The sequence below is a fragment of the Agaricus bisporus genome (genome assembly GCF_000300575.1).
Source record: "Agaricus bisporus var. bisporus H97 unplaced genomic scaffold AGABI2scaffold_7, whole genome shotgun sequence".
NCBI lineage: Eukaryota > Fungi > Basidiomycota > Agaricomycetes > Agaricales > Agaricaceae > Agaricus > Agaricus bisporus.
The window spans coordinates 1,613,903-1,636,587 of NW_006267370.1; the positions used below are offsets into that span (position 1 = coordinate 1,613,903).

Sequence of the window (22,685 nt, forward strand, 5' to 3'; positions counted from 1 at the left end):
TCGCTTCTGTCTGTCCCATTCTCCCTCTGGCCATAACACACATTCCTAACATCCCCATAGATGTAGCCGATGCCTTGGAGAAGCTGCACGGCGGCTGTGCTCGGCCTTCGGCCATCCTCCACTCGCCCACACCTGTTCCCTTCGGCAACTTCCCCTTTCCGAAATCGCCGACCTTCTTTCTTCCCTTAGCTCGCCACACCACCAGATGACCTCGGTCGCCGGACACCACTCGTCCCCCGATCCAATCTCCCTCCCCATCCCCTCCCCTCCCACTCTCTCCCGCATGACCATTTCTTGTATACGCCTTACATTCTCTCGCACGCCCTCTTTTTTACGTTTATCTTGTCCGCACACCTCCATCATGTATCCATACGTTGCTCAAAGAGCCTGCGATCGTATGCCACAAAATCAATGAATTAGAGCTTCCATAAATGGTCCTATCAGTGCCTTTTCAGGATAAATAGGGTCACGATCGCCCGATCATTCATCGATTGACGCCCACGACCCCGGTCCTTCCACCTCCCTATCATCCATATATGTCTCTCTTCAACCCATCCAACTCGTTCAAGAGGTTTAATTATCCAGTGGGAAAGCCCATGCCTCTCTCCACATGGGACGATAACGGGTTGGGTTATTTATATATATGGATATAAATGTCGTCATTATCCTTCGGTCATCGGTGAGCGAGGTTGCTCATTTGCTCAGATAACGTTTCTTTTTGCTCTGGGGCTAGAGTAGTAGAACACTATGTACGCGTTTTTGGGGGAACAAAGTGTTGCTCTTCTTCTTCTTTTATGTGTGTGTGTGTGAGAGAGAGTGTGTGTATGTATACTTGAATGGAACAATGCACTTTAGAAGAACTCGGGAACCCGGGCTCCGGGCTCGGGGAGAAGAATTCCGTTCGAGTCTATATCTATTTATATGTGTGTGTATACTCCGAGTCTAGAATCCTTAGGATGGTGAGTTGTTCAGATGCGAGTTTTCTTTTCGAGAGAGAGATTTCGGGAAGATTGTGTGGGTAACCCGGTAACGCGATGAATGGGTATTTCGTGTAGTAGTGGAATGTTCATACTTATATAAACCAATCACCTAAAAACTTATCCTCACAAGAATCCCCCCATTAATCGAACAATCAAGCTACTACAATCAAGTTCCGAACACGCACACGCATATACACACAATGTTGACAATAACATAATAACACACACACACACTCGGGATTAACCCCATTTGATCTCCGAAGAACCCTGAGCTTACCTTTACATAACTTACTTACATACACACACATATACTTATGAAATTTTTAATAAATCAAAAAATCAACATGCGGAAGTGGCGGGGGTTGCGTAAATTTTCAGGCCGAGGTGGTTTGGGCAAATTCAAGTTTTTGTGAAGTGTGTATGTGTATGTATGCGTAACTTTTTCTTTTTTGTTGGGATGCATTTGGGAATCCGATACTGATACTGAGTAAGCCACCGAGAGACCTCGGGTAAAAAGAAGAACTTCAATGAAGTTCATTATATATCGAAAAAGGGGAGGGACTTTGTGCTATTGATAGTTCTAATCACTTTTTGCTCGAACGTTGATCCTCATTTTCATTAGTATACTTGTATCTCGCGGTCTTCACGTGTAAAACCAAAAAGCTGTTTATCACCGAACAACAATGCCTTATGTGCATCTTCTTTTTTGTCATTCTCGTTGTTCTCTTTTTGTTGTCCATGTTGGAGATGTGAGAGGTACAATCAATGTAAGTATAATGGAATTTGTTTGAGTAAGCCAGGACCTCGGGGAGGGAGAGATCGAAGTGAGAGTATGATAGGTAATGAGAGATCATATGTTGGTCGTTCTGGCGTGAGTGTTAGACTTCGTGAAGCAAAGATCGAAGGACTTCGAGTCATACTTCTGATATGTACGAAACAGCTTTGTTCATTCAACAGAATCCGACTGACTCTCTCCTACATCAGACCTTTCCTTTTTGTCGCATAGGGGAATCTTGAATTGATCAGACAAACTGTTATCGAACCAATTGATCACAGTCTGAACTTTTGCCTCCATCTTCTTTCGAGAACAAGGGCACAATTGAAACGACGGATCCTTATAAAGATCTCTACCACGACATTCGTCAACTGTTTCTTCATTTGAAACTTCTCTAGTACTCACCGTTGCAATTGAAGAAACTTTGCAGGATCAAGCTCCGTCTGTTTATGAGCAAAAGACCATCCTACTTGCCAGACATCATCACGACTTGATGGATGTTCATGACACATACCAACGGATATCAACAACGCCGGTGGTGCTGACAGCTTCGATCTCAAGCGCATCAAAGAAAAGTATCCATGACTCAACCGTATACTCCTCTGATCATTCAATCCCCCAGAAGCCAAAGGGAAATGATCAACGTATCCCCGCTGCCCCAACAGATGTCCCGTACCTAGTGTCACATTGAAGACATTGCAAGTTTGAAGGTATGCATAGTATGCTTTTCCATGAAACGGTCTGAGGAAGGGATGGTTCTCTGCAGCATCCAAAGCTGCTTTGAATGTTTCCAACTGCTCCGACGTCCCATGTTGATCAGGTTTTTTAATCTCATCAAGCCATAATTGTTCAATACGCCCGCTAAGGGTATATTGTTGACAATCGTGGCATATAACTAGGAGTCGTTCGACGTTCTTCCATCCACCACAACTGTCAACGAATTCGCTTGACTTTGGCCAAAAGTTTTGTTCTACGACATTCAACGACCAAGCGCGTAGGTTTTCAAATCCGTATTTGTCTGAGATAACAATGACCCGCAAAAGTTGAGCCATGTCCATAGTTTTCCATTTCTCTTGTGCGGAGATCTCTTTAGGTCTGAACACAAAAACAAGGATGTCGAATCAGATTGACGCAGTGATTTTTTTGGATTACAGTACCCGGCATACAACATCCAACATAACGCCTTGAAATCTTCGATAGAATCATCACAAATGATAGGATCTTCATCCGATTGACCATCTACCCCTTGTCCAGTAAACGTTTGCTTTTCGTCGTCCAATAATTCATCGGATTGAGGTAAAGTGAATAGAATTCGAAAGATGACAGAGTCGCGTTCTAATAGATATCGATGAAGCTAGGAAATTGACAAGCAGTTTTCAGTAAACAAAACAATAAGAATTAGTTGTCTGTCGAACCTTGAATAACCGATCTTGTACTCGAATCGCACAATTTCCATCATGCCAGTAATAATCCTCATCTCGTATGACTGACACTGACGATACAATAGGTTGCGCCTCGTTTTCCGACGCAGGGTCTTCGGGTGTAGAGTGAGGATCGGGAGATTCAGGGGCGACAGCTATGGACGGGGCCGGACTTTTACTTGAGGGCTTGCGCATGGTGCATATGGCGGAGAACTCAATGCCGTCTTATCCCACGATAAAATCGCTTAGTAAGGTCCCATCACCGAACACTCACCGAACACTCTTTGCGTGTGTGTTCGTTTGGTTTTTACTTTAGGAAGGTTTTCTTATTCTGCGGCCATGTGCGATGCGGGATTTCGTTTTTCTCTTTGTGTCAATGTTGGGAAAGGGGGCTATAGAGATCGGCGTAGTCGCTAGCGTTGGTGAGAGTAGATGGTTATGGTACTCATATGTACTTCGAGTCTTTTATTGGAGTGTTCCATTCTCTTGTTGGTCGTTCCCGTATGAGTGCTATATCAAAAGTCAAGCACTGCAACATTGGGAACTCGAGTCATACTAATGATGTACATGCAAAAATAGTACTGCATAATACTGTAAACGAACATACAGGAACAGCTTTGGTTAAACAGGACGCGGCAGGTCTCCCATTTCAGGACTTTTCTTATCATCGCAGAGGGGAATCATGAACTGATCAGATAAGCTGGTATAGAACCGCTTGATCATGGCTGCCACTGTTGTTTCGAACCTCTTCTGGGAGCAGCTGCACAAAGGTCGAAATGGCCTCAGCTTTGGAAGATCACTGTTAACATATTCGTCAAATGCCCTCAGTATACTACTTCAATTCTACCACTCACCGTTGCAATTGAAGGAACTCTCCGGGATCAAGTTCCGCTCTTTTACGATCTGAACACCAGTCTGCCTTATCAACTTCAACCGACTGGGGGCTTGATGGGTGCTTTTGACACGTCGTGCCAGTAATTTCCAAAAAAGCTGGCACTGTTGATAGCTTTGACCGCAAACGCATCAAGGAAAATAACCCTTTGCTCAATCGTGCACTCCGTTGATCATTCAATCCCTCAGAGGTAAGAGGAAAATGATCGACATATTCCCCCAGATCCGACAGTTGTTCCGTATTACCCGGTGTCATGTTGAAGACATCGCAGGCTCGAAGGTATTCATAATATGCCTGTCCCTGAAACAGGCGGGTGCCGGGATAATTTTCAGTAGCATCCAAAGCCGCATTGAATGTTTCCAACCGCCGCGACATGCGTTCATCGGGCTTTGCGATCTCATTAAGCCAGAACTGTTCAAATTTCTTGATAAGCTCAGATCGTTGGGATTCAAAGCACACAATGAAGACCCGTTCGATGGTCTTCCACCCACCACTGCTGTCAACGAATTGGCTCGACTCCGGCCAAGTTTTTTCTTCTATGACATTCAGCGACCAATCACGTAGGCTATCGAGCCCGTATTTGTTCGAGATAACAATAACCCGCAATAGTTGCGCGATGTCCAATCTCTCCTTCGCGTTGGTTTCTATAGGTCTGGGACAAAAACCTCGAATTAGTGATCGACGGAGTCATTGGGGCTTGGATCACCGTACCTAGCATATAAAGCCCAACACAATGCCTTGAAATCCTCAACCGAATCTTGACAAACGATAGGACTATCATCCGATTGACCGTCCACTCCTTGTCTGGTTGAATCTTGATTTTCGTCATCTGATGGTTCGGGTTGAGGCAGCGTAAAAAGAGTTCGAAAGAAATCAGAGTCCCGTTCAAATAGATATTGATGGACCTAGAAATTGACCATAGTTTTTCAGCAAGGAAATAAGAATCAGTCGCCTGTCGAACCTTGAACAAGCGATCTTGTACTCGGATCACACAATTTCCATCACGCCAGTAATAATCCCCATCTCGTATGACTGACGATGGGATAGGGCTCGTTTCGCTTTCCGATACAGGGTCTTCGTATGTAGGCCGAGGATCACTTGAATCAGGTACGACAACAATGGACGAGACCGAACTTTCACTTGAGGGCATGATGGCAGAGAATTTGAAGTGTCCTACTATCCCACGATAAAAACGCTTAACCTTCCAGGCCATGCGGTTCCGTACTATAAATACTGCCTCACTCTAGTAAACAGTGCTTCTTTGGCCGTGAGGTCAAGTACTGGGTCTACTAAAACAAATACAACGGCTACCATTCCATCTATGATCCGGCTTGGCCTGTTGTCTCGTTTTGTCGACTCTCCTTAGCCCCAGTGTGTCTTTTTCAATTACCTCTTTCGATGTCTGTCTGTATCTTTTCCATAACCTCACCTGTGCCTCCAATACAGAAACCAGGAAGTGCAAAGGCACGTACGAAGATCTCATCGATTTGACAAGTGTTAAAAGTGGTTTAAGTCAATTAAATATTCCATCTAACATCATTGAAAGGCCGATGAAATGCGTCGGAAGAACTTTCGCCAGAATGAAAATCTGTGGCTCTTCAAGGAATCTGATGGTAATGTCGATTCCGCCAGGTCACTAGATGACATAGCCGGTCCGTCGTAGTCTTCGTCTCCTAGCACCGCGTCCTTCAATTCTGGCCAATTAAACTGAGTGGGTTCTGCAATCACGTTATACGCCTGCCATTTTTCCTGCACCATATGAAATTCTTCCTCAGATGGTGGGTTGTCTTTTTCATCGAGACTCTGTCGCTGCGCCTCTTTAATTGCTTCGCGATATTCTTCCAAAATGGCGTTACACTCTTCAACCCCGGTGGCGAGTTCTAACAGGCTTTGGCTGCTCTCAGTCACAAACGATGATATGTCCTTGCCGTCTGAGCTCGCTAAGTTAGGTAGCGGGGGACGCGAAAGCAAGGAACTGACCATTACTGAGTATAGTCGCGATTCGTCCCACAACAATTCTTATGTCTTCCCGGAAATCGAGCATTGCTTCCTGTGCGATACCTGCCACGTCGAACGCTTCACGGGTGCTGTCTAGGAATGCATGGTAGGCTTCCGAATTGCCTCTCCCTGTGCGTAAAGCGTGCAAGAAGGCGAGGAAACCCAGCGCAATGTCGCTGCAGGTAATGGTAATGGATTGTAGTTCCTCCATCTTGTACGAAGCGCTTGCTCGAGCCTCTGACCAAATTTTCTTAGCTTCTGTAACAGGATGTGTAGCTTGAGCGGCTTCAATAGCATTATTTAGACGAATAATTTGTGGAAGATATACATTCCATGCTATCTCGTATGTCCCCCAGGCCGATTGATGACTGGGTGGAAGCTCGAAGGTGGGTCAACATCGGACAAGAAGATAATACATAAAAGCATACCTTGAAAAAAATGCACACCAGAGGACGTGAAGAGACCATGGAACAACGAGTTGACTTGAGGAAGGAAATATTTTAGTGACAATTGAAGCTGTTGTTGTGGCGCGGGATGTTGTTTTATAAATAGGACGCCAGATCAAACGAGCTATTATTGATCCGATCATATTTTGTACGCTCGTCTCTTACCTCCATCTTTCTAGGCCTCCTGTAACAGTTTAGTTTGATCGTCCGTCCTAACTGCTTGATCTCGCATTGACTCGAAGTCACTACGTTACCTAACAAATTCGCCCTGTCCAGGAGATCCTAGGAGGAACTGAGTTGTGGACTCGGGCCGTCTGTCTACCGAAACTTGAAGAAAAACAGCAAAAGAGACCTATCGTCGCAACATGATCAGCTGGAATTTCGAGCTTAATACAAAATGGGGAGTCCAATGATATGAACTCCGTACCACTTTGCCATGCGCTGGCACTAACCAGCAATAGACTCTAACATACAAAAATCGAATCGATCCAATTATGAAACGCGGTTTTACTGATACAAAGCAATCTTATCTAAGAATGAAAGGCACGATCAAATACGCTGGAAGAACTTTCGCCAAAATGGAACTTTGTGACTCTTGAGGGAAACCGTGGTGGGCATTGTTGGATTCGTCGGGCTAATAGGTGGCGTATCTGGTTCGAATACTTCTTCGTGTCCCCGTATCACGTCCTTGAAACTTTCCCATCTATATTCACCGGGGTCCGCAATTTCTACAAACGCCTGCCATTTTTCATGCACCATCCGGAACTCTTCCTCAGATGTTAAACTGCCTGTTTGATTGGAAGTCTGTCGTAACACTTCCTTAATTTCCTGGCGATATCCCTCCAAAATTGCGTTACATTCTTCAACTCCGGTGGCGAGCTCTAAGAGACTTTGGCTGCTCTCATTGACGAACGATGGTATGTCCTTGCCGTCTGATGCGCGCCAAGTTAGGTGCCGAAGGATGCGAAATCAAGGAACCTACCACCATCACTGATTATAGTCGTGATTCGACCCACCGCAATTCTTATGTCTTCCCGAAATGCGAGCATTCCTTTTTGCGCGATCTCTGCCGTCGCTAGAGCTCGATGAGCATAGGTCAGTACATCATGGTGTGCTTTTGAGTTGTCTCCCCCTGCACGTAGAACACGCAGGAATGCGAGGAAAGCAAATGCAATGTTATAGTTATCGAATGTAACGTTTTGTAGCTTCTTCATATTTTGTGCTGAGTGTTCTCGAACTTCTAACCAAAGTTTTTGAGCTTCCGAGGAAGCATGCGTGACATGAGCTGCTTCAAACGCATTGTTTAGTCGATCCATCTGCAAAAAAATACATTCCACGCTATCTCGTGTATCTGCGGAACGGAGTGTTGGTTGGGTGGATGCTCGAAGGTGGGTCAACACAGGGCACGGTGAAGATGCATAAAAGCATACCTTGAGGAAAACGCATACCAGGGGTTGTGAAGAGGCCATGAAGCGACGAGTGAGTGGAGTAAAGCAAGGTTTCAATGACAATTGAGGATATGGCTGTGGCGTGGGTGGGGTTTGACAAGGCGCCATAAAGGCTGTAGCACGATTTTCATTGCACCGAGACAAAAGTTCTGAGTAGTCTTGGCACGCATCGTATCTTTTTCATTACCTCACCTGTGCCTCCGGTACAGACCAGGTAGTGCAAAGACACGTACGAAGATCTTATCGATTTGTGAAGTATTAAAAATAGTTTAAGTCAAGCAAAAAAGATTCAATCTAATACTGAAAGGCCGATGAAATGTGTCGGAAGAACTTTCGCCAGAATGAAAATCTGCGGCTCTTCAAGGAATCTGATGGTAATGTCGATTCCGCCAGGTCACTAGATGACATAGCCGGTCCGTCGTAGTCCTCGTCTCCTATCACCGCGTCCTTCAATTGAGGCCAATCATACTGAGTGGGTTCTGCAATCACTTTATACGCCTGCCATTTTTCCTGCACCATATGAAATTCTTCCTCAGATGGTGGGTCGTCGTTTTCGTCCAAACTCTGTCGCTGCGCCTCTTTAATTGCTTCGCGATATTCTTCCAAAATGGCGTTACATTCTTCAACTCCGGTGGCGAGTTCTAACAGGCTTTGGCTGCTCTCAGTCACAAACGATGATATGTCCTTGCCGTCTGAGCTCGCTAAGTTAGGTAGCGGGGGACGCGAAAGCAAGGAACCCACCACTACTGAGTATAGTCATGATTCGTCCCACAACAATTCTTATGTCTTCCCGGAAATCGAGCATTGCTGCCTGTGCGATACCTGCCAAATTGAACGCTCCACGGGTGCTGGTTAGGAATGCACGGTAGATTTCATCTTTGCCTCTCCCTGTGCGTAGAGTGTGCAAGAAGGCGAGGAAACCAAGCGCAATGTCGTTGCAGGTAATGGAAACAGATTGTAGTGCCGCCATCTTGTATGAAGCGCTTGCTCGAGCCTCTGACCAGATTTTTTTAACTTCTGTAGCAGGATGCGTAGCCTGAGCGGCTTCAATAGCATTATTTAGACGAACCAGCTGTGGAAGAAATACAATCCACGCTATCTTGTATATCCCCCAGACCGATTGATGACTGGGTGGGAGCTCGAAGGTGGGTCAAAATCGGACAAGAAGACAATGCATAGAAGTATACCTTGAGGAAAACGCACACCAGAGGATGTGAAGAGGCCATGGAAACAACGAGTTGACTTGAAGAAGGAAAGATTTCAGTGACCAATGGCCCGATATTGATGTTGTTGGCATGAAATAAAAATAAAATAAAATAAAAAATCCGAAATAGACCACCACCCTCATCCGTATTGTAAATCAAGCTTACTGGATGGCCGACATTCACAAATGGTCGAAAACCACTTGCAAACTAGAATATGGGCCGGTTCAAGTTGACTCACCAGCAAATCACTCGATTCTGATGACGTTACGAGAATGGTGCTCTTTTCAACGAATTCTCATTGGTCAATCAAACTGGATACTCGCTTAGATGCATGATTATCGCGAGTCGCCTTATCGCATGCTGCTGGTGATGAACTATGATAAATAGAAGCAAATAGCAGTAAACATAACGCAAAGCACTTGCTGGCACTCAGTCGGCTTCTCGCAATGCCAACGCGTTTCAATATTCCCTGCGAATGCAAATGTCGCATGTTCAGAACCAGATGAGGTATCTGCTCTTCAGTACTTCCTATGGTGGAAACAATAGGCCACTCGAGCCCAGGGTCTTGTTGAGTTGTCTGGTCCAGTAATCTACTGAAATTGGCCATTGCTAGTGGAATTAGGAAGTCGGATGTGTGAGCTACTTTCAAAGAGCACGGAAATATCACCATGGTCCATCATCACTCGATGCATCTTTTCTCATTCTGTTTACTTAAGACTCAAGAGTATAATTCTTCGAGTCCAATAAATCATGATTATTTATTCATTTGTAACAGAATAGTCTTCAATAAAACTATGTTTTGAACTCAATACATCCCTCATAACATTGTTTAAACAGCTCAGAATCCAGCAGCTACGCTCACAGGAGAAGTCATATAATTAAACAATCACCATCAGACACAGTCAGTGTCAATCCAATTCAAGCTGAAGTTCTTATGTGTGGAATCTTCCTCTTCCAGCCTCTGGAGAACAACAAGAGCCTCAGATAGCTCATCCCAGTCATGAATTGGTTTCTGAGTCCATAATATAATACAGAGAATGGTCTATGGTAGTTGGTGTCTCGCAGCTCAGAGAACGAAAAATTGCTTATGTAAGCTGCCAAATTCGGCCAGTATCAGAATCAGTATCTGCCAACAGCATGATTAAGCAGCCACAATTGACGCTGTTGTTGTGGCGCGGATGTTGTTTTATAAATAGAACGCCAGATCACACAAAATCAAACAACCTGGAGCCAATCAATTATCGCATTCAAAGTGTTTCAAGGTAAGTACATGGATAACGCAGCATAGATTTAAATCTGAACAGGTGACCTTTGAAATGAACCCCACGGTCATCGCGAAACAGAAATTATTGGGGAACGGAAAAATAGTCTGGCAAACTCATTATGAATTTCTTCTTCAGCCCTATGAAAAGATCGTCGACGTTCACAATATCAAACGCGGCTTCAATCAATTATTGCATTCTAAGTACACTAATAATGCAGCATAAATTCGACTTGTAACTTACAAGCGAATCTTGTTGACATGTGAAATGAATCCCAAGGTTACCGAGTAACATGAAAAATTATTGGGGAACAGAAAAATAGCCTGGCAAGCTCTCTATAAGTTTCTTTTTGAGGTTAATGAAAAGAGCGTCTATGTCCTTGAACAAGGATGGCTTGAGGAGAACTGCATAATCCGCCAATTTTCCAAGTTCCCGAAGATGGCCATCCCTCGGAGCATCCCTCGCCTCCTTTATAAATTCCTGCATCTTGGCCAACATTGCCAGCGGGTCATCGTGGATCAACCCGGTCTGTTGTTGCCTAATTGTGAGTTTCAGACATTCTTCCCAAAGCTCCTCCCAGATAGCCGTCTCCAACTTGGTCATAGTGGACATCGGCCCCGCAAATGGAACGTACGCCTTCTCGATGCCGTAGAACTCGCGTTGAACTTTCGTGAGTATCCAATGGCCTTCAAAAAGCCTGGCTCTATGCTCCGTGGACAAGCTCATCATTGTCGCAGTATTAGAACCGAAGGGTCTGTTCGAGGAGCCTGGGTCGCATACGATGTCGAGGATTTTTGCAGGGAGAGGCTGAGATGTTGAAACGGCTTTGTCTTCACTACGGTCAAACTTGAAAATTTCGGTATTCGAAGGTCGCCTAGAGGCTAGCCGTCGCAATACAGCAAGGTATATCCTTCCTTGAAACTCCCTCCAACGTCTCTCTTCCGCTAAATTTAATGCCTCCTGAGCAATCAACTCACCGTCCTCGATACGCGATAACCAAGTGTTTTTAGCCCGAGTAAGCATCTCAACGTTTTGAGAAACATCCGCTGCAATTGTAAAGTACTTGAGTACTTCAAGACTATGCCGCGCAGTAAACCCTTTAGGAGGCCCTTTCAGATTTTCTGTCTTCATACATATGTCGGAAATCGCTTTGATAGCCCAGTCTTGTATGCCCGTCATTTTGTACTTGTGCGCAATGGAGGCGATGCTACAAAGCTTTTGTGTCCGGGAAAGAGGAGGTTCTCCGAGGAGAGAGGCATCAGTTATTTGCGATAATTCATGCAAACTGGGATGCTCATAGTCAGAAAATTTCGACCTCCTAATGAATTAAGGAAAGGCATGGCGCACTTGGCATAGAGTACCCAACATAAATGCTGGAATGCGGTAACATCATCATCAAGCACAATGGCGTCCTCGTCCGTCGATCCCTTTCGGTTTTCTTTTCCAGCTTCGTCAAACTTTTTCTGAAATTCGACGGAGTCCTTGACTAGAAGGAATTTATGAAGCTGGCAGCGCGTTAGTATTTTTCTAGTCGACCATCAAAGAAAGGTGAATTTCATACCTTGAACAGTATATTCCCGACAAGAATGGTACAATCACCCGACTCGCGATAGTATGCGAGGTCTTTGGTTGGACCTTTAGGCACTGCAGCTGGAAGTCGAAATCCAAAACTGCTGCTGAGCGTGCTTTTGGCGTCAGGGGTTGTTGTTCGCGTAATAGGTTCAGAAGTGGGAGGTGGTGTTTTCGTTTTAGTGAGGGGCTCGGAAGAAGGAGAAGATGTTTTTGTAGGAGGCATGAGTTCAAAAAGGGAGGTTTGAGGTAGCACAAAGGGAAAGTAGTGTCTCCTTTAGCCCTGAGCGATTTGTCCGACCAACGACTGTGACGATTTGGTAGGTGTGCCATCATGATCAGTTGCGAAGGGACCACCGTATCAGTTGAAATTACTTGTTATATGAACATAACACCTTTTATTCATACTTTATCTTGCAGATTGGATTTGAACGCATTATGCTACGCGATATCTTCAACGGTTTGGAGTAGAAACGAGGGAGAAATGGGGGTCTTGAACTAGGAAGGCATCACGTCTGCCGCGAATCCGAATGATGGCATCAACGTGCTGGTCAGAGCTCAGAATTTCAATTACGTGAAAACCCGAACTACGTTACGGCGCTGAGCTATTCTGAGGCAGCCCTCGGATGTAAATATTTGAAGTTCTCTAGGACGTGGCGAATGGGGTTCTCCCTTCTCTCCAACGTTCATCTCTTCCACCGAGACTTCTTTTGGACAAGGAGGAGCCTAGCTGGAATTGTGCGCGTTGAAGCTCCCGGTGAAAAATGACCAGACGATACTTCAAAATCCTCAAATTAGTGCATGTATGCAACTACAGGTTCTAGACGCCTCAGATCCAGATCCAGATGTGGGCCATGGCTGGTATCTTGTCATTGTAATCCAACAAATGGGTTATTGTACATTCTTGCTCTTCGACTTGTTCTGCGATCACACTAATATCAACTTATTCATCAGGACACATGTGAGTCTAGTATCAGATACCAATCCTTGTCAGATACTTATTGATATCATTCAAGTTCATATTTTCTACGCACGGAGGACCTATGTTCAAACGAAGAGCTGGATCATAGTTGCCCCTGTGCCATTAGCGTTGACAATCACAGGTCGAAGATTGAACCTCTTCCTTCAAACTTTTAAATTGGCGATACCGCGTATTGATGAAATCTGATTGAAAGCTGGTCGTAAGCTTATCAGGGAAGTCTAAAAAGTGTTGCCCTAGAGTTTTCGGAGGTTCTCTGTAAGCCACAAGTGCGTATCTATTGTTAGAATAGACCCAAGACGCTGACAACTTGCATAGAGTGTCGTTACCGTGTAGCTTGTTGGAGTAGCTGCTTTCAGCGTTACAATCACCGCCGAGCTCGTCTAGTGCCGGTAAACGATAACGATACATCCTACCACCCACTTCGGAAATCGACGATAATCCGACGATGTAGGCCAGCTAGTCAGGTACTATTGAAGAAGTCAGAGTTGAATTCAATCATTTCCTACGTATACGAAGGGGTGATACACTTACAGTTTGTGCATTAAAGCTAACTCCGAATTTGAATCAAGTATGCTGTCGGCTGGTCTCCTCATGACCCTCGTAAGCATCATAGAACTAAACCTATATCGGTGAGACGTGAGGAACTTTCGAGCTTGTGCATGATACTAACTGATTGACCTGTCATTAGTTAGCGGACAGGAATGTACAGTCGAAAAGCAACTAAGCAAGCCACATGGTGTTCGATCACAATTCAAATTTACGACTAGCCATTTCATTCTCAACAATCCCCTTACCAAGTTACAAGTTCCCGCACCCTCGATTCGAGGGTTGGAAAAAATTTAATGTTCGAGGTCGATCACAAGGCGGCTCCATCACAGCATTTTCGCAGTCGCAAATACGAAACAGTACCAAACGAGCTGAAGTTGAATAATTTCTTGAAATTTGTTCCAAAGATGATCAATTCGTCCTAGAATTTAAGATCGTGTCTTTCGGGCTGACACTGCCAGTGGAAATGTAGCTAGAGGTCTAATAGAATCGGATGTCCTTCCCTCGACAAATAAACTTCGATTCTTGACCCATGGAGCAGGGACTGCTTACAAGACTAGGGAATCATGAGCCCTGATGGAAAAGGGAATACGTAGAATGTTTGTCTATTTATTATTGAATCCCATGAACGCCCCTACCCTAGCTCGGCATTCGTGGTCCCGGACGGTAAGAATTAAGAAGAGCAGACTGATTAAAGTTTCCATCGGATAGGACAACGTGTGAGTGAGTATGGCATTGACGGTTATTGAATGAGAAAGAACCAGAAGAGAAGCGCAGACAAAGTGAACAACCATCATGATGAGCTCCTGCGGATATTTGATTTTCCCATGTTTGTTTGCATCAGCAGGCATCGGAATGGCGTTGTTGCAGCGTGTTTGGCCGAGTACCTCCAAGATTTGTCCATGATTTGCCCCACTTTGTAGTTTTGTCGTCGTGTTTCTCGCCCAACGACCGCCGTGTTTCGTGCATCTGGACATCGTCAACATCCCCATGATATGACCCTCGCTGCAGCCAACGACCCCCGCACCATTTCTTCCCTCTCCAGCTCATCCTCTGCCCCTCGCCCCCAGAATGGGGCTGGCAAATCCACGCCCCAAGATAAAACCGAGATGGAGCTTCAACTATCCGAGGGAGTGCTCGAGGTGGGTGTGCGAATGTCCATCTTCATATTTTGCCGCGGTGCCCAGTCTTAAATGCGTACATCAGAAATATACTCCATCAAATGGTTCACAACCGCACCTTGAACCTACCCGTGATGTACTAGTAGACATCGAGTGCGCCGGCTTTCTCGTCTTTATCTGATTCAGGTTCTGACCTTTTTGGGGTCAGCCCTTCCCAGCCCCCCGGGACTCCTTCAGCCTCCGGCAATCATCTCGAATTAAATCATGTTTCGACATCCACGGAAGACTTTACAACGAGTGGCTCCGATAAAGTAGACCCTGTAGCAGAGGTTGTTTCTCTGCGTGAGTTATATCGCAAATATGTCATGAACGCGGACTGACATCTTCTGTTATACTCTAGTCTCAGCACCATCTGAGTCTTTTGGAAGACCAGATCCTCCTCAAGAAAAACTGGAGTCATTTCCTGGAGACTTCTCCACACACGATACGCCCCAAAGCGAGGTTGAAGAACGAAGTACCTCAACCGCAAGGCTGCGGTCCCCCTCTCTTCAATCCCAGGATTTTACACCAAACAAAAACGGGACGCGTTCAAAAGCAGATGCCTCCGGTGTAGAGAATGTTGTCATGGTTGCTCGTGATCGAAACTCAGGCTCCGATGATCAGGCATCTAATGTTTCTGAACGCCCTCCTAAATCTACGAGGTCAAAGCAAAAACGTCCTCCTGATACGATATTTCAAGGCTCTGCAAAACGGGCGCGGATGACTACTGATACTTTCTCTAGTCCAGTAGTCACTCTCATGTCTGACGATCGTAGTTGTCGCACGAATGACGAGGGTAAGTAAGACCGTGTTTCTCCTTATTTCCGCAGACGTTACCCAATCCTGAATTACGGCCCTGTTTACATATTAGACCTCCAAATGAATCATTCACCCTCTGTGCCAACCTCAACCGTGAGCTCAAATACAGAAAAAGACCAGCTGAAAGATGCGGTTGATGCTGCTCCGGTTTGCGATTCCTCAATTGCAAATTTTCAGACGACATCCGAAATTAATTCGAATTCAGATTCTAATCTGGCTCCGTCACTTGACTCTTCTCCCAAAGTCGTCCAGAATTCAAATACATCCCCCCAACCTCCATCTCCGGGTTCTTCAAAAATCCCTTCTCAAGACAAATCACCGCAGACCCAGCCAACGGCCCCAAGTACCTCTAGTTTAGCTAACAATCCTTATTTTGCCCTCAGCACTGCCTTTTTGAAGGGACCGCCAAATCCAGCTTCAAACGGTTACAATCCGTACAGTTTATATTATGGTCCCGGAGCTCCTATCTCGCCCCATACACCGACGTACCCATATCCTTATCTATATCAGGTTCACAGTCCTATATCTGCGGCTATGTACTCAACAAGCCCTAGCTTCATACCGTCACCTACCCAGAAATCGCCGTCTCCCCACACTCCCACCGGTGCCGAACCACAGCGACAAAAGCCAAAGCGGTTAAAGGCACACACGGTGACCAGTGGGAATCACAATATACCCATCGTTCCGCGAGATAAAAAGGGCAAACCGATGCTTCCTCTGAATGTGGGTATCATGACCGTCATCAGTTTGGGTGAGGTATGTATGCGCGAGCATTTTCATACCGAACGATATATATTTCCTGTTGGGTATGAGGTTACTAGGTAATTTTACCTGTCACGACTTCAAACAACGGTTCTAATTTTACTTTGACCAGGCGGTATCTATCGACAATAGATCCGACCGCAGAAGTTGTCTATCATTGTACAATCCTAGATGGAGGTGATGGACCCAAATTTCAAATAGTGCCTTCGGATGCCCCGGGAAGGGAGGTCATAGCGGGTACTGCAACTGGTGCTTGGTCAAGCATCGTGAAGCAGGCCAATGCTATCCGGAGTCGCCAACATTCCAACTCGGTTTCAGGTCCTGATTTCTTCGGGCTAGGGCAGAATACGATCAAGCATTTAATTCAGGAGCTACCGAATGCCGACCGGTTGAAGGATTACGTTTGGCAAAATTTCATCGAGGGGGGGTATGTCCTTTCTTCTTTTACGTGAGGTTCTCGGCTTCAACACGTTTCTATAGCCCTCTAGGTGGTCGACACGCAGCCGTCACACCTGCACTTCCCGAAGATTACGACTCAACGTTGCCTATCGGCGCATTATATCCTGCAGAACGTGAACGATTAAAGCGTGAGGTTGCCACGAGTCCTCGTGGTTTAAACCATTACCCGCAACATATCATAGCTCAGGCTGAAGCACAAGTGCAACGGAAGGAGCCCAGTGGTGGTCAAATATCTGGTCAACAGCCTAGCGCCGGTCATCCACTTGTCCCCTCCGAAGTAACTTTACCTCTACTCAACGGCCACGCCATGCCACATAGTTCTCCAGGCCATCTCCTTGGTCCTGGTGCTGTCATTTCCTCCACTCAGCCCTCTGCATCCGCTCCACCTAACACTCAGGGACCTTCATCCGTTCCAGCAACGATTGCGAGTATAATGAGTGCTTATCCTGCCCCTGTTGCCACACCCCCTGTAGCGACGACTTCTTCCACTCCCCCATCTGGTTCTGCTTCATCCTTGCCATCATAATAACTGTGTGCTATGTGCAATTTTTGTATAATCAAGCATCTTTCTCTTCATTGCATCGTTTTTGTATTCATTGAACTTGATCGTGCATCCTACTTTTTTTTATTTTTTTTGGTTTTTCATGAACTTTGCGTCTATCGTCATCATCTTATCCTTTTCTTTTGGCCTTTGCGGTTTACTTTTGAGTACATTTTCCTCTCTCGTTTCAACTTTGTCAAGTTTCGTTCAACCGCCTCTGTTTGACTTTCTGCATCTATTTGACTTGGCATTGTCATTCTGGGGTTTTCTTTTTCTTTTTCCGTCTTTGGGCCTTTGGTTTATAATGTTATAGATTCGAATGGTATGCTTGATAACAATTGCCTATCAATGTGTGCGAGTATATCTGGCGCAGGCTCACTCACCATTTTATTGCCTTACTCCCTCACGGCTTTTAGAGCGCCCCTTTACGGGCAAAGTTCACTCTAAAAGTCGCTTCAGGGGGGACTAGCCAATTCATTTTTGGTTAGTTATTGGGAAGGCTAGATTGATAATGCATGAACAGATCAAAAAACCCCGCCTCATTTATTGAGGTCGTGGTGTTTTTTTAAAAAAATGCGTGCTTCCGTGGGGACTTCGGCTGTTGCAAGGATTGTGCGAGAAACGAAGTAGTATAGGGAGCATACATAACGATGATGGATTGGTGTATCTTACTAAAAACAAATTTTACAGCCTTTGTACAGATTATTTTTCTTGTGAAGTGTCGGTTTTATTTGAAGATGGTTTGGGTTCTGTGGTTTCTTTGACGTCGTTTTCGGATTTTGGACTGTCGATGGTTGTTTTGGTTGATGGAGGTGGAGGGGTTTTTGCGATAGATAAACTTTGCTCGATCGCGGAGGTGAGACTGGCAATTTCATTTGCTAGTTCAGCTCTATCTTCGTCATCTTCGTCATCTTCATCCTTCTCAATACTATTCTCCGTATCTTTCCAAAGTTCATCTAAATCCTCTTCCCATCCTAACTCTTGACATAATTCTCGAACCATCTCGTCGCATCTTCCTAAAAGCAAGACGTCATCTGTTCGATGTGAAAAGTCGCCTACTTCTTCGAGATTGATTAAGACACGGGGACATTTGGTTTCGACTAATCCTGCGAGCATGGCGAAAGGGTGAACTGTGAGGGAGGTACCCATGACGATGAGAAGGTCGGCTTGTTGAAGTAATGGGATCGATTCAATGAAGTCTTCAGGAAGCTCAAGTTTTTTCGTTTCAGTTGTCAAGTTGTCTATCTAGATATAAAAGAAGAGACATACTGATTCTCCAAAGAACACGATATCCGGCTTTACGAGGCCTCTACAACCATCACATCGCGGGATGGTTTTTTCCTTGATATGAACTTTGATTAAAAAATCGTCATAGGGGGCTTCACAATCAATACATCGTTGAGCAGCAAAACTTCCATGAGCTTCGATAATTTTCTCGTCGGGGACACCAGCACGACGTTCGAGGGTATCGATATTTTGTGTGAAACATTTAAGGAGAAGACCTTTGTCGTGGAGAAGACGGATGAAGGAATGAGCGATTGTGGGACGGAATTTTCCAGGGTAGAGCTCTTGAGCAAGGGTGTAGACTAGATTAGAGGTGAGATATGAGAGCATGAACTAGAGTATGTGGAAATTGAACATACAAGGTACTGGATTTCGTCGAAAATACTCAATCTCGAATACGGCCTCAGGATACGGAAGCTTCAGTCTCGCAAGATTTGACTGCGGAGTTGAGAGTTTTTAGCCGGTTTATATCCGCACGTATGGAAAACGCACATAAAGGCCTAAGGAATGCATCAACTACGACGATTCAGAAAGTTGGGATATACGTACCCGTTTCAGGAGACCTGAAATCAGGTATACCAGCAGAAGTGCTGACTCCTGATATGATATGTCTTTGCATAGGCTTATCTTACACTACAGATAAAAACACACCTGCTCCTAACTAGTATCAATTGACATTAGCTCCTGATATCAATGAGTTCAGAGCAGCCTTACCATGAGGACGATGTTTTTGCATTTGTTAGACTTGATGTATTGTGCGAGGCTGGGAAGGTCTGTGTTTTCCAGAGTGACAAGTTTAGGCCTCTGTGCGTGTTTACGACGGTTACCGGATCCCATCTTCCTCAACAAGTGGATGATGTCGATTTAAGAGAAGGGTGATGATAGAGCTGAAGCGTTGAGTCGTCGAAGATGATGAGAGGAGCCAAGTTAGAAACCAATGAACCGGATCACGGCGCCTAATCTGGACAAGCCGAGCCGAGCGATCAGTTGTTTCGCAGTCACCTAACTGTTCCATCACGTAGGCCCAGGCTCCTACCCAGCCCTATCACGCGGTGAGCCAAACATGTCAAAACATGCAATCTAAGGATTGTGCCTCACAGCGTGAGGGGCTGGCACAAAACGTCGAATGGCAATCACCGGTGGCTGTACGATACTTCCAAAACGAGATAGGATAACAATAGATAATAAGGAGCGTTGATTACGTGGTAGAAACAGTGTGACATGACGTGCGCCATGTACGAATTAGGAAGATCAAGTTGAGGGCGACGCCAACGATGTCCAGACGACGTTTGCGACGTCGAAGCACAGTAGATACTTCTCGAACACATGGATATATTACAAAAAAAAAGTCCCTTTACTTTTCTCTCCAAAATGACCTCAGGACATGATCCCTACGCCTTTTACATTGCTGTCGACCTGCTTGATGCGAATGATATTTCAATCGAAAGCTTCCTTCGACGACTTTTTGTGGAACCGACGGTAGCTTCACGTCCAATTGTTAACACCTTCGTCCAGAACATTTTTCGAGTGCTGGACATCCTGAATTTCAACTCACGGACTCAGCAGAATGTTGAGAAATGGGTAAAGGAAACATTTACCAAAAGGCTGGAACGTCAAATGTTTGAGCTATCGCAGCCAAGTAGCGGGTACCACTTTGTAGCCCATTTGGCTACCTCGCAGCGCCTGAAAGGATTTACGATTCAACGGCTGGAAGAGGGGATGAAGGAGAAAGCACCGGATATATGGGATTTGATTGAAAGGCTCTTGCAAGCTGACCCAGAGCTCACAAAACGGCGACAGAAGGCACGAGTGGATCGAGAAAAAGCACGGCAAGAAGGAGGTGGGGCCAGGAAGAGAAGAGCTCGGAGGGGAATTGAAGATGATGAAGATGAGCTGGAAATCTATGACATTGTAAACTGCGACGAAGATGAACCAGAGGACATTGAGGAACAACTGGAAACCCAGCTGAAATCCCTCCGAGTTGTTGTGAGTCATTCTTTGAGTTTTTAGGACTGTATTAATGCAGCGTCATCGTTAGAAACAAATAGCTTGTCTGAGTATAATGATGCAGGCAACTAATCAAAAATGTAATGCGTTTCAGACCCTAGTCGGAGTCTTTCTTCAAGCATGTGCTGTCCCAGACGCAGCACGAAAGCTTCTAGCCCATATTGGAGTCTCAATCTCAGTGTCAGCAATCGAAACAGCAGTGAAGAATCTGTCAAAGGAGGCTTACGCCGAGATGCGACGCCTTGGCCAGTCGTTTGAAACCTCGTACGCCTATGATAACCTGGATATCGATATCAAACCAGGGACCCCAACCTGGGAAGCGACGGCCAAAGATACTCTTTCCCACCTTACGACGGCTTCTATGTTTCCACTCAACCACGGCATTCGAGCAGAAGATCTCCAATACTCGGATTTCATGTGGAACTTAATGAAAGACCCTCCTCTTGCTGCCACCACTGCCGAGCTTTTTAAAGCTGTTCCCAGCCAGCCATCCGATAACAAAGGGCTCCGTGCACGCGATCGTTACAATGCCTGGAAACTCCGTTACGATCTTGTCCACTACGGCCCTTCATATTTTGCGCAGTTCAAATCCGAGCTCGGCGAACCAGAAGAGATAGAATGCATACCAGTGGTCAAAACAAAACAAGTTCCTATGCGAGCATCCAAAACTGGGCCCAGCACTCCCGCAAAAAATGCAACAGTTCTTGACGAATTCTTCAAGCAAGCAGGTATCAGAGATGACTTGGAACCTGATCATACCCCTTCTGAGCCGTCCTCGCCGTCAACCACCGTTGGCTCTGTTGGCAACTATGTCGTCCCTGTTTTTGGCGACCTCTTGACCGTTCAACATCTTCGCAGTCTTCAATTATCCCGTCTAAACAACGTATCCCCCTGGCAATGGTTTCAATTTGTTGTCTGTGGCCATGGATGGTTTCACGTACGAATGGCGTGTGTACAGACAATTTGGCGTCGTCCCATCGATGCCAAGGGGGCAAAAATCGAGTCTACAAGTCTTATTGCATACGTTGCACAGCTTCGACCTCAGGAACGTCCTAAAATTGAAAACGATCCTAGCTTTCGACAAATGCATGAAGTAATAACTCACATTGGGATAGTCATGCGACGCAACGCTTGGAAATCTCACGTAAAATTGAAGCATGAAGGAATTTCTTCCCTGAATGAATGGGCTGCGATGGAGCCAACCTGGATAGAGATCTGTGAAATGTCGGAAGAGATGCTACGGATATTTGTAGCCCCGGTTGACTTTCGAAAGCAGCAGAAAAAACCTGATTGCGAGCGTGATAAACAATTTGAAGTGACACAGATGATTCATAAAGACTTTTTACTCTACGAGGAAACCAATCACGCCATGAATTTTGGGGACATCGGAAGGCTTGATCAGTGCATGTTGGTCTGGATGCACTTGTTCATGGGTTGTGGGAAAGTGAAATACGGTGTGGAGATTCGGCAATACCTGGAGAACATGTATATTCAATACCCGAAACCAGTCGCGTAAGTCTCGAGAGTAATCTCTACAAAGAAAAAACACTTACGTCTCTATTGGGTAGTCAAGCTATGCGACTCAACATGTTGTCAAATCCAACTGGCCGCAAGGGTCATTTTCGAGGCATCGATTGGGAGATTGAACTGTTGAACATGTATATCAAACGGTACCACGGAGGAAAGGACTCGAATCATACCATTGACCGTATGATTGAATTATCTCCTTTGATTGAGATATTCAAGGACGTACGTGCTCAGTTTGAGCAAATGTTTTGCCTTGAACACAAGACCAGTCGACACTCACCAGCAAAAATGAGTCTAACATTTGCAAAGGTCGAACGGCATATGGAAAAACACCACACAAATGAATTTATACCAGGACGAGGATCCGAATATGAAATTACGGACATGGCAAGTATTGGTATGACGAAGTTGATTGTGGCAATTGATAAGGCACGAGAGAAGCAAAAAAGGGATACTGAACATCTAGATGCCTTGGAGAAGACAACGACAGCAAGAGAGCAAGGGACGGGCATTGAGGAGGATGCAGTTGAAGAGCCAGAAGAGGACGACAATGTGGATTTTGGGATTGAAGATGATGGTTCCCTCTTTGTATAGACATTTAG

General features: G+C 45.4%; 9 protein-coding genes across 9 annotated transcripts; 2 read left to right on the forward strand and 7 right to left on the reverse strand.

Moving 5' to 3' along the window:
• AGABI2DRAFT_193931 (hypothetical protein) lies at nucleotides 1–790 on the reverse strand. The gene is given in 2 exon segments (XM_006462787.1): nucleotides 1–254; nucleotides 267–790. 2 exon segments carry the CDS (start codon nucleotides 361–363, stop codon nucleotides 46–48), a joined length of 306 nt encoding a protein of 101 aa, XP_006462850.1. The 5' UTR covers nucleotides 364–790; the 3' UTR covers nucleotides 1–45.
• A 1,136-nt stretch (nucleotides 791–1,926) lies between these two features.
• AGABI2DRAFT_119689 (hypothetical protein) lies at nucleotides 1,927–3,371 on the reverse strand (the record flags this gene model as incomplete). The annotated part of the gene is made up of 6 exons (XM_006462788.1): nucleotides 1,927–2,107; nucleotides 2,161–2,221; nucleotides 2,274–2,357; nucleotides 2,432–2,850; nucleotides 2,913–3,109; nucleotides 3,171–3,371. 6 exons carry the CDS (start codon nucleotides 3,369–3,371, stop codon nucleotides 1,927–1,929), a joined length of 1,143 nt encoding a protein of 380 aa, XP_006462851.1.
• Nucleotides 3,372–3,797: 426 nt separating this feature from the next.
• AGABI2DRAFT_144312 (hypothetical protein) lies at nucleotides 3,798–5,218 on the reverse strand (the record flags this gene model as incomplete). Its single annotated transcript, XM_006462789.1, has 4 exons — nucleotides 3,798–3,936; nucleotides 4,031–4,720; nucleotides 4,780–4,973; nucleotides 5,030–5,218. 4 exons carry the CDS (start codon nucleotides 5,216–5,218, stop codon nucleotides 3,798–3,800), a joined length of 1,212 nt encoding a protein of 403 aa, XP_006462852.1.
• A 386-nt stretch (nucleotides 5,219–5,604) lies between these two features.
• On the reverse strand, nucleotides 5,605–6,533 carry AGABI2DRAFT_179457 (hypothetical protein; the record flags this gene model as incomplete). Its single annotated transcript, XM_006462790.1, has 3 exons — nucleotides 5,605–6,008; nucleotides 6,049–6,445; nucleotides 6,495–6,533. 3 exons carry the CDS (start codon nucleotides 6,531–6,533, stop codon nucleotides 5,605–5,607), a joined length of 840 nt encoding a protein of 279 aa, XP_006462853.1.
• Nucleotides 6,534–6,983: 450 nt separating this feature from the next.
• On the reverse strand, nucleotides 6,984–9,011 carry AGABI2DRAFT_179458 (hypothetical protein). The gene is made up of 5 exons (XM_006462791.1): nucleotides 8,702–9,011; nucleotides 8,292–8,661; nucleotides 7,943–8,073; nucleotides 7,495–7,863; nucleotides 6,984–7,444 (listed from the first exon to the last, which is right to left on the reverse strand). The coding sequence occupies exons 1-5, from the start codon at nucleotides 8,928–8,930 to the stop codon at nucleotides 7,062–7,064; spliced, it is 1,482 nt and encodes a 493-aa protein (XP_006462854.1). The 5' UTR covers nucleotides 8,931–9,011; the 3' UTR covers nucleotides 6,984–7,061.
• A 1,716-nt stretch (nucleotides 9,012–10,727) lies between these two features.
• Nucleotides 10,728–12,222, reverse strand: AGABI2DRAFT_179459 (hypothetical protein; the record flags this gene model as incomplete). Its single annotated transcript, XM_006462792.1, has 3 exons — nucleotides 10,728–11,712; nucleotides 11,775–11,932; nucleotides 11,989–12,222. The coding sequence occupies 3 exons, from the start codon at nucleotides 12,220–12,222 to the stop codon at nucleotides 10,728–10,730; spliced, it is 1,377 nt and encodes a 458-aa protein (XP_006462855.1).
• A 2,297-nt stretch (nucleotides 12,223–14,519) lies between these two features.
• On the forward strand, nucleotides 14,520–17,250 carry AGABI2DRAFT_119695 (hypothetical protein; the record flags this gene model as incomplete). Its single annotated transcript, XM_006462793.1, has 7 exons — nucleotides 14,520–14,666; nucleotides 14,731–14,798; nucleotides 14,854–14,987; nucleotides 15,046–15,480; nucleotides 15,556–16,324; nucleotides 16,378–16,692; nucleotides 16,746–17,250. 7 exons carry the CDS (start codon nucleotides 14,520–14,522, stop codon nucleotides 17,248–17,250), a joined length of 2,373 nt encoding a protein of 790 aa, XP_006462856.1.
• A 421-nt stretch (nucleotides 17,251–17,671) lies between these two features.
• Nucleotides 17,672–19,495, reverse strand: AGABI2DRAFT_224508 (hypothetical protein). The gene is made up of 7 exons (XM_006462794.1): nucleotides 19,264–19,495; nucleotides 19,201–19,210; nucleotides 19,099–19,146; nucleotides 19,042–19,049; nucleotides 18,909–18,987; nucleotides 18,536–18,851; nucleotides 17,672–18,475 (listed from the first exon to the last, which is right to left on the reverse strand). Exons 1-7 carry the CDS (start codon nucleotides 19,384–19,386, stop codon nucleotides 17,968–17,970), a joined length of 1,092 nt encoding a protein of 363 aa, XP_006462857.1. The 5' UTR covers nucleotides 19,387–19,495; the 3' UTR covers nucleotides 17,672–17,967.
• Nucleotides 19,496–20,614: 1,119 nt separating this feature from the next.
• Nucleotides 20,615–22,677, forward strand: AGABI2DRAFT_73074 (hypothetical protein; the record flags this gene model as incomplete). Its single annotated transcript, XM_006462795.1, has 3 exons — nucleotides 20,615–21,065; nucleotides 21,258–22,068; nucleotides 22,125–22,677. The coding sequence occupies 3 exons, from the start codon at nucleotides 20,615–20,617 to the stop codon at nucleotides 22,675–22,677; spliced, it is 1,815 nt and encodes a 604-aa protein (XP_006462858.1).
• Between the last annotated feature and the right edge of the window lie 8 nt (nucleotides 22,678–22,685).

What these genes read in the sequence shown, in the direction of transcription:
- AGABI2DRAFT_193931 (XM_006462787.1), bottom strand. Translation starts at nt 363, where the DNA reads ATGATGGAGGTGTGCGGACAAGATAAACGTAAAAAAGAGGGCGTGCGA.
- AGABI2DRAFT_179458 (XM_006462791.1), bottom strand. Translation starts at nt 8,930, where the DNA reads ATGGCGGCACTACAATCTGTTTCCATTACCTGCAACGACATTGCGCTT. An exon ending in CATGACTATACTCAGTAGTG is followed by an intron (nt 8,662 to 8,701) that starts GTGGGTTCCTTG and finishes TACCTAACTTAG; the next exon opens with CGAGCTCAGACGGCAAGGAC. An exon ending in TGGTATGCGTTTTCCTCAAG is followed by an intron (nt 7,864 to 7,942) that starts GTATGCTTTTAT and finishes TCCGTTCCGCAG; the next exon opens with ATACACGAGATAGCGTGGAA.
- AGABI2DRAFT_224508 (XM_006462794.1), bottom strand. Translation starts at nt 19,386, where the DNA reads ATGGGATCCGGTAACCGTCGTAAACACGCACAGAGGCCTAAACTTGTC. An exon ending in TCGACGAAATCCAGTACCTT is followed by an intron (nt 18,852 to 18,908) that starts GTATGTTCAATT and finishes CCTCTAATCTAG; the next exon opens with TCTACACCCTTGCTCAAGAG. An exon ending in ATCGTGTTCTTTGGAGAATC is followed by an intron (nt 18,476 to 18,535) that starts AGTATGTCTCTT and finishes GAAAAAACTTGA; the next exon opens with GCTTCCTGAAGACTTCATTG.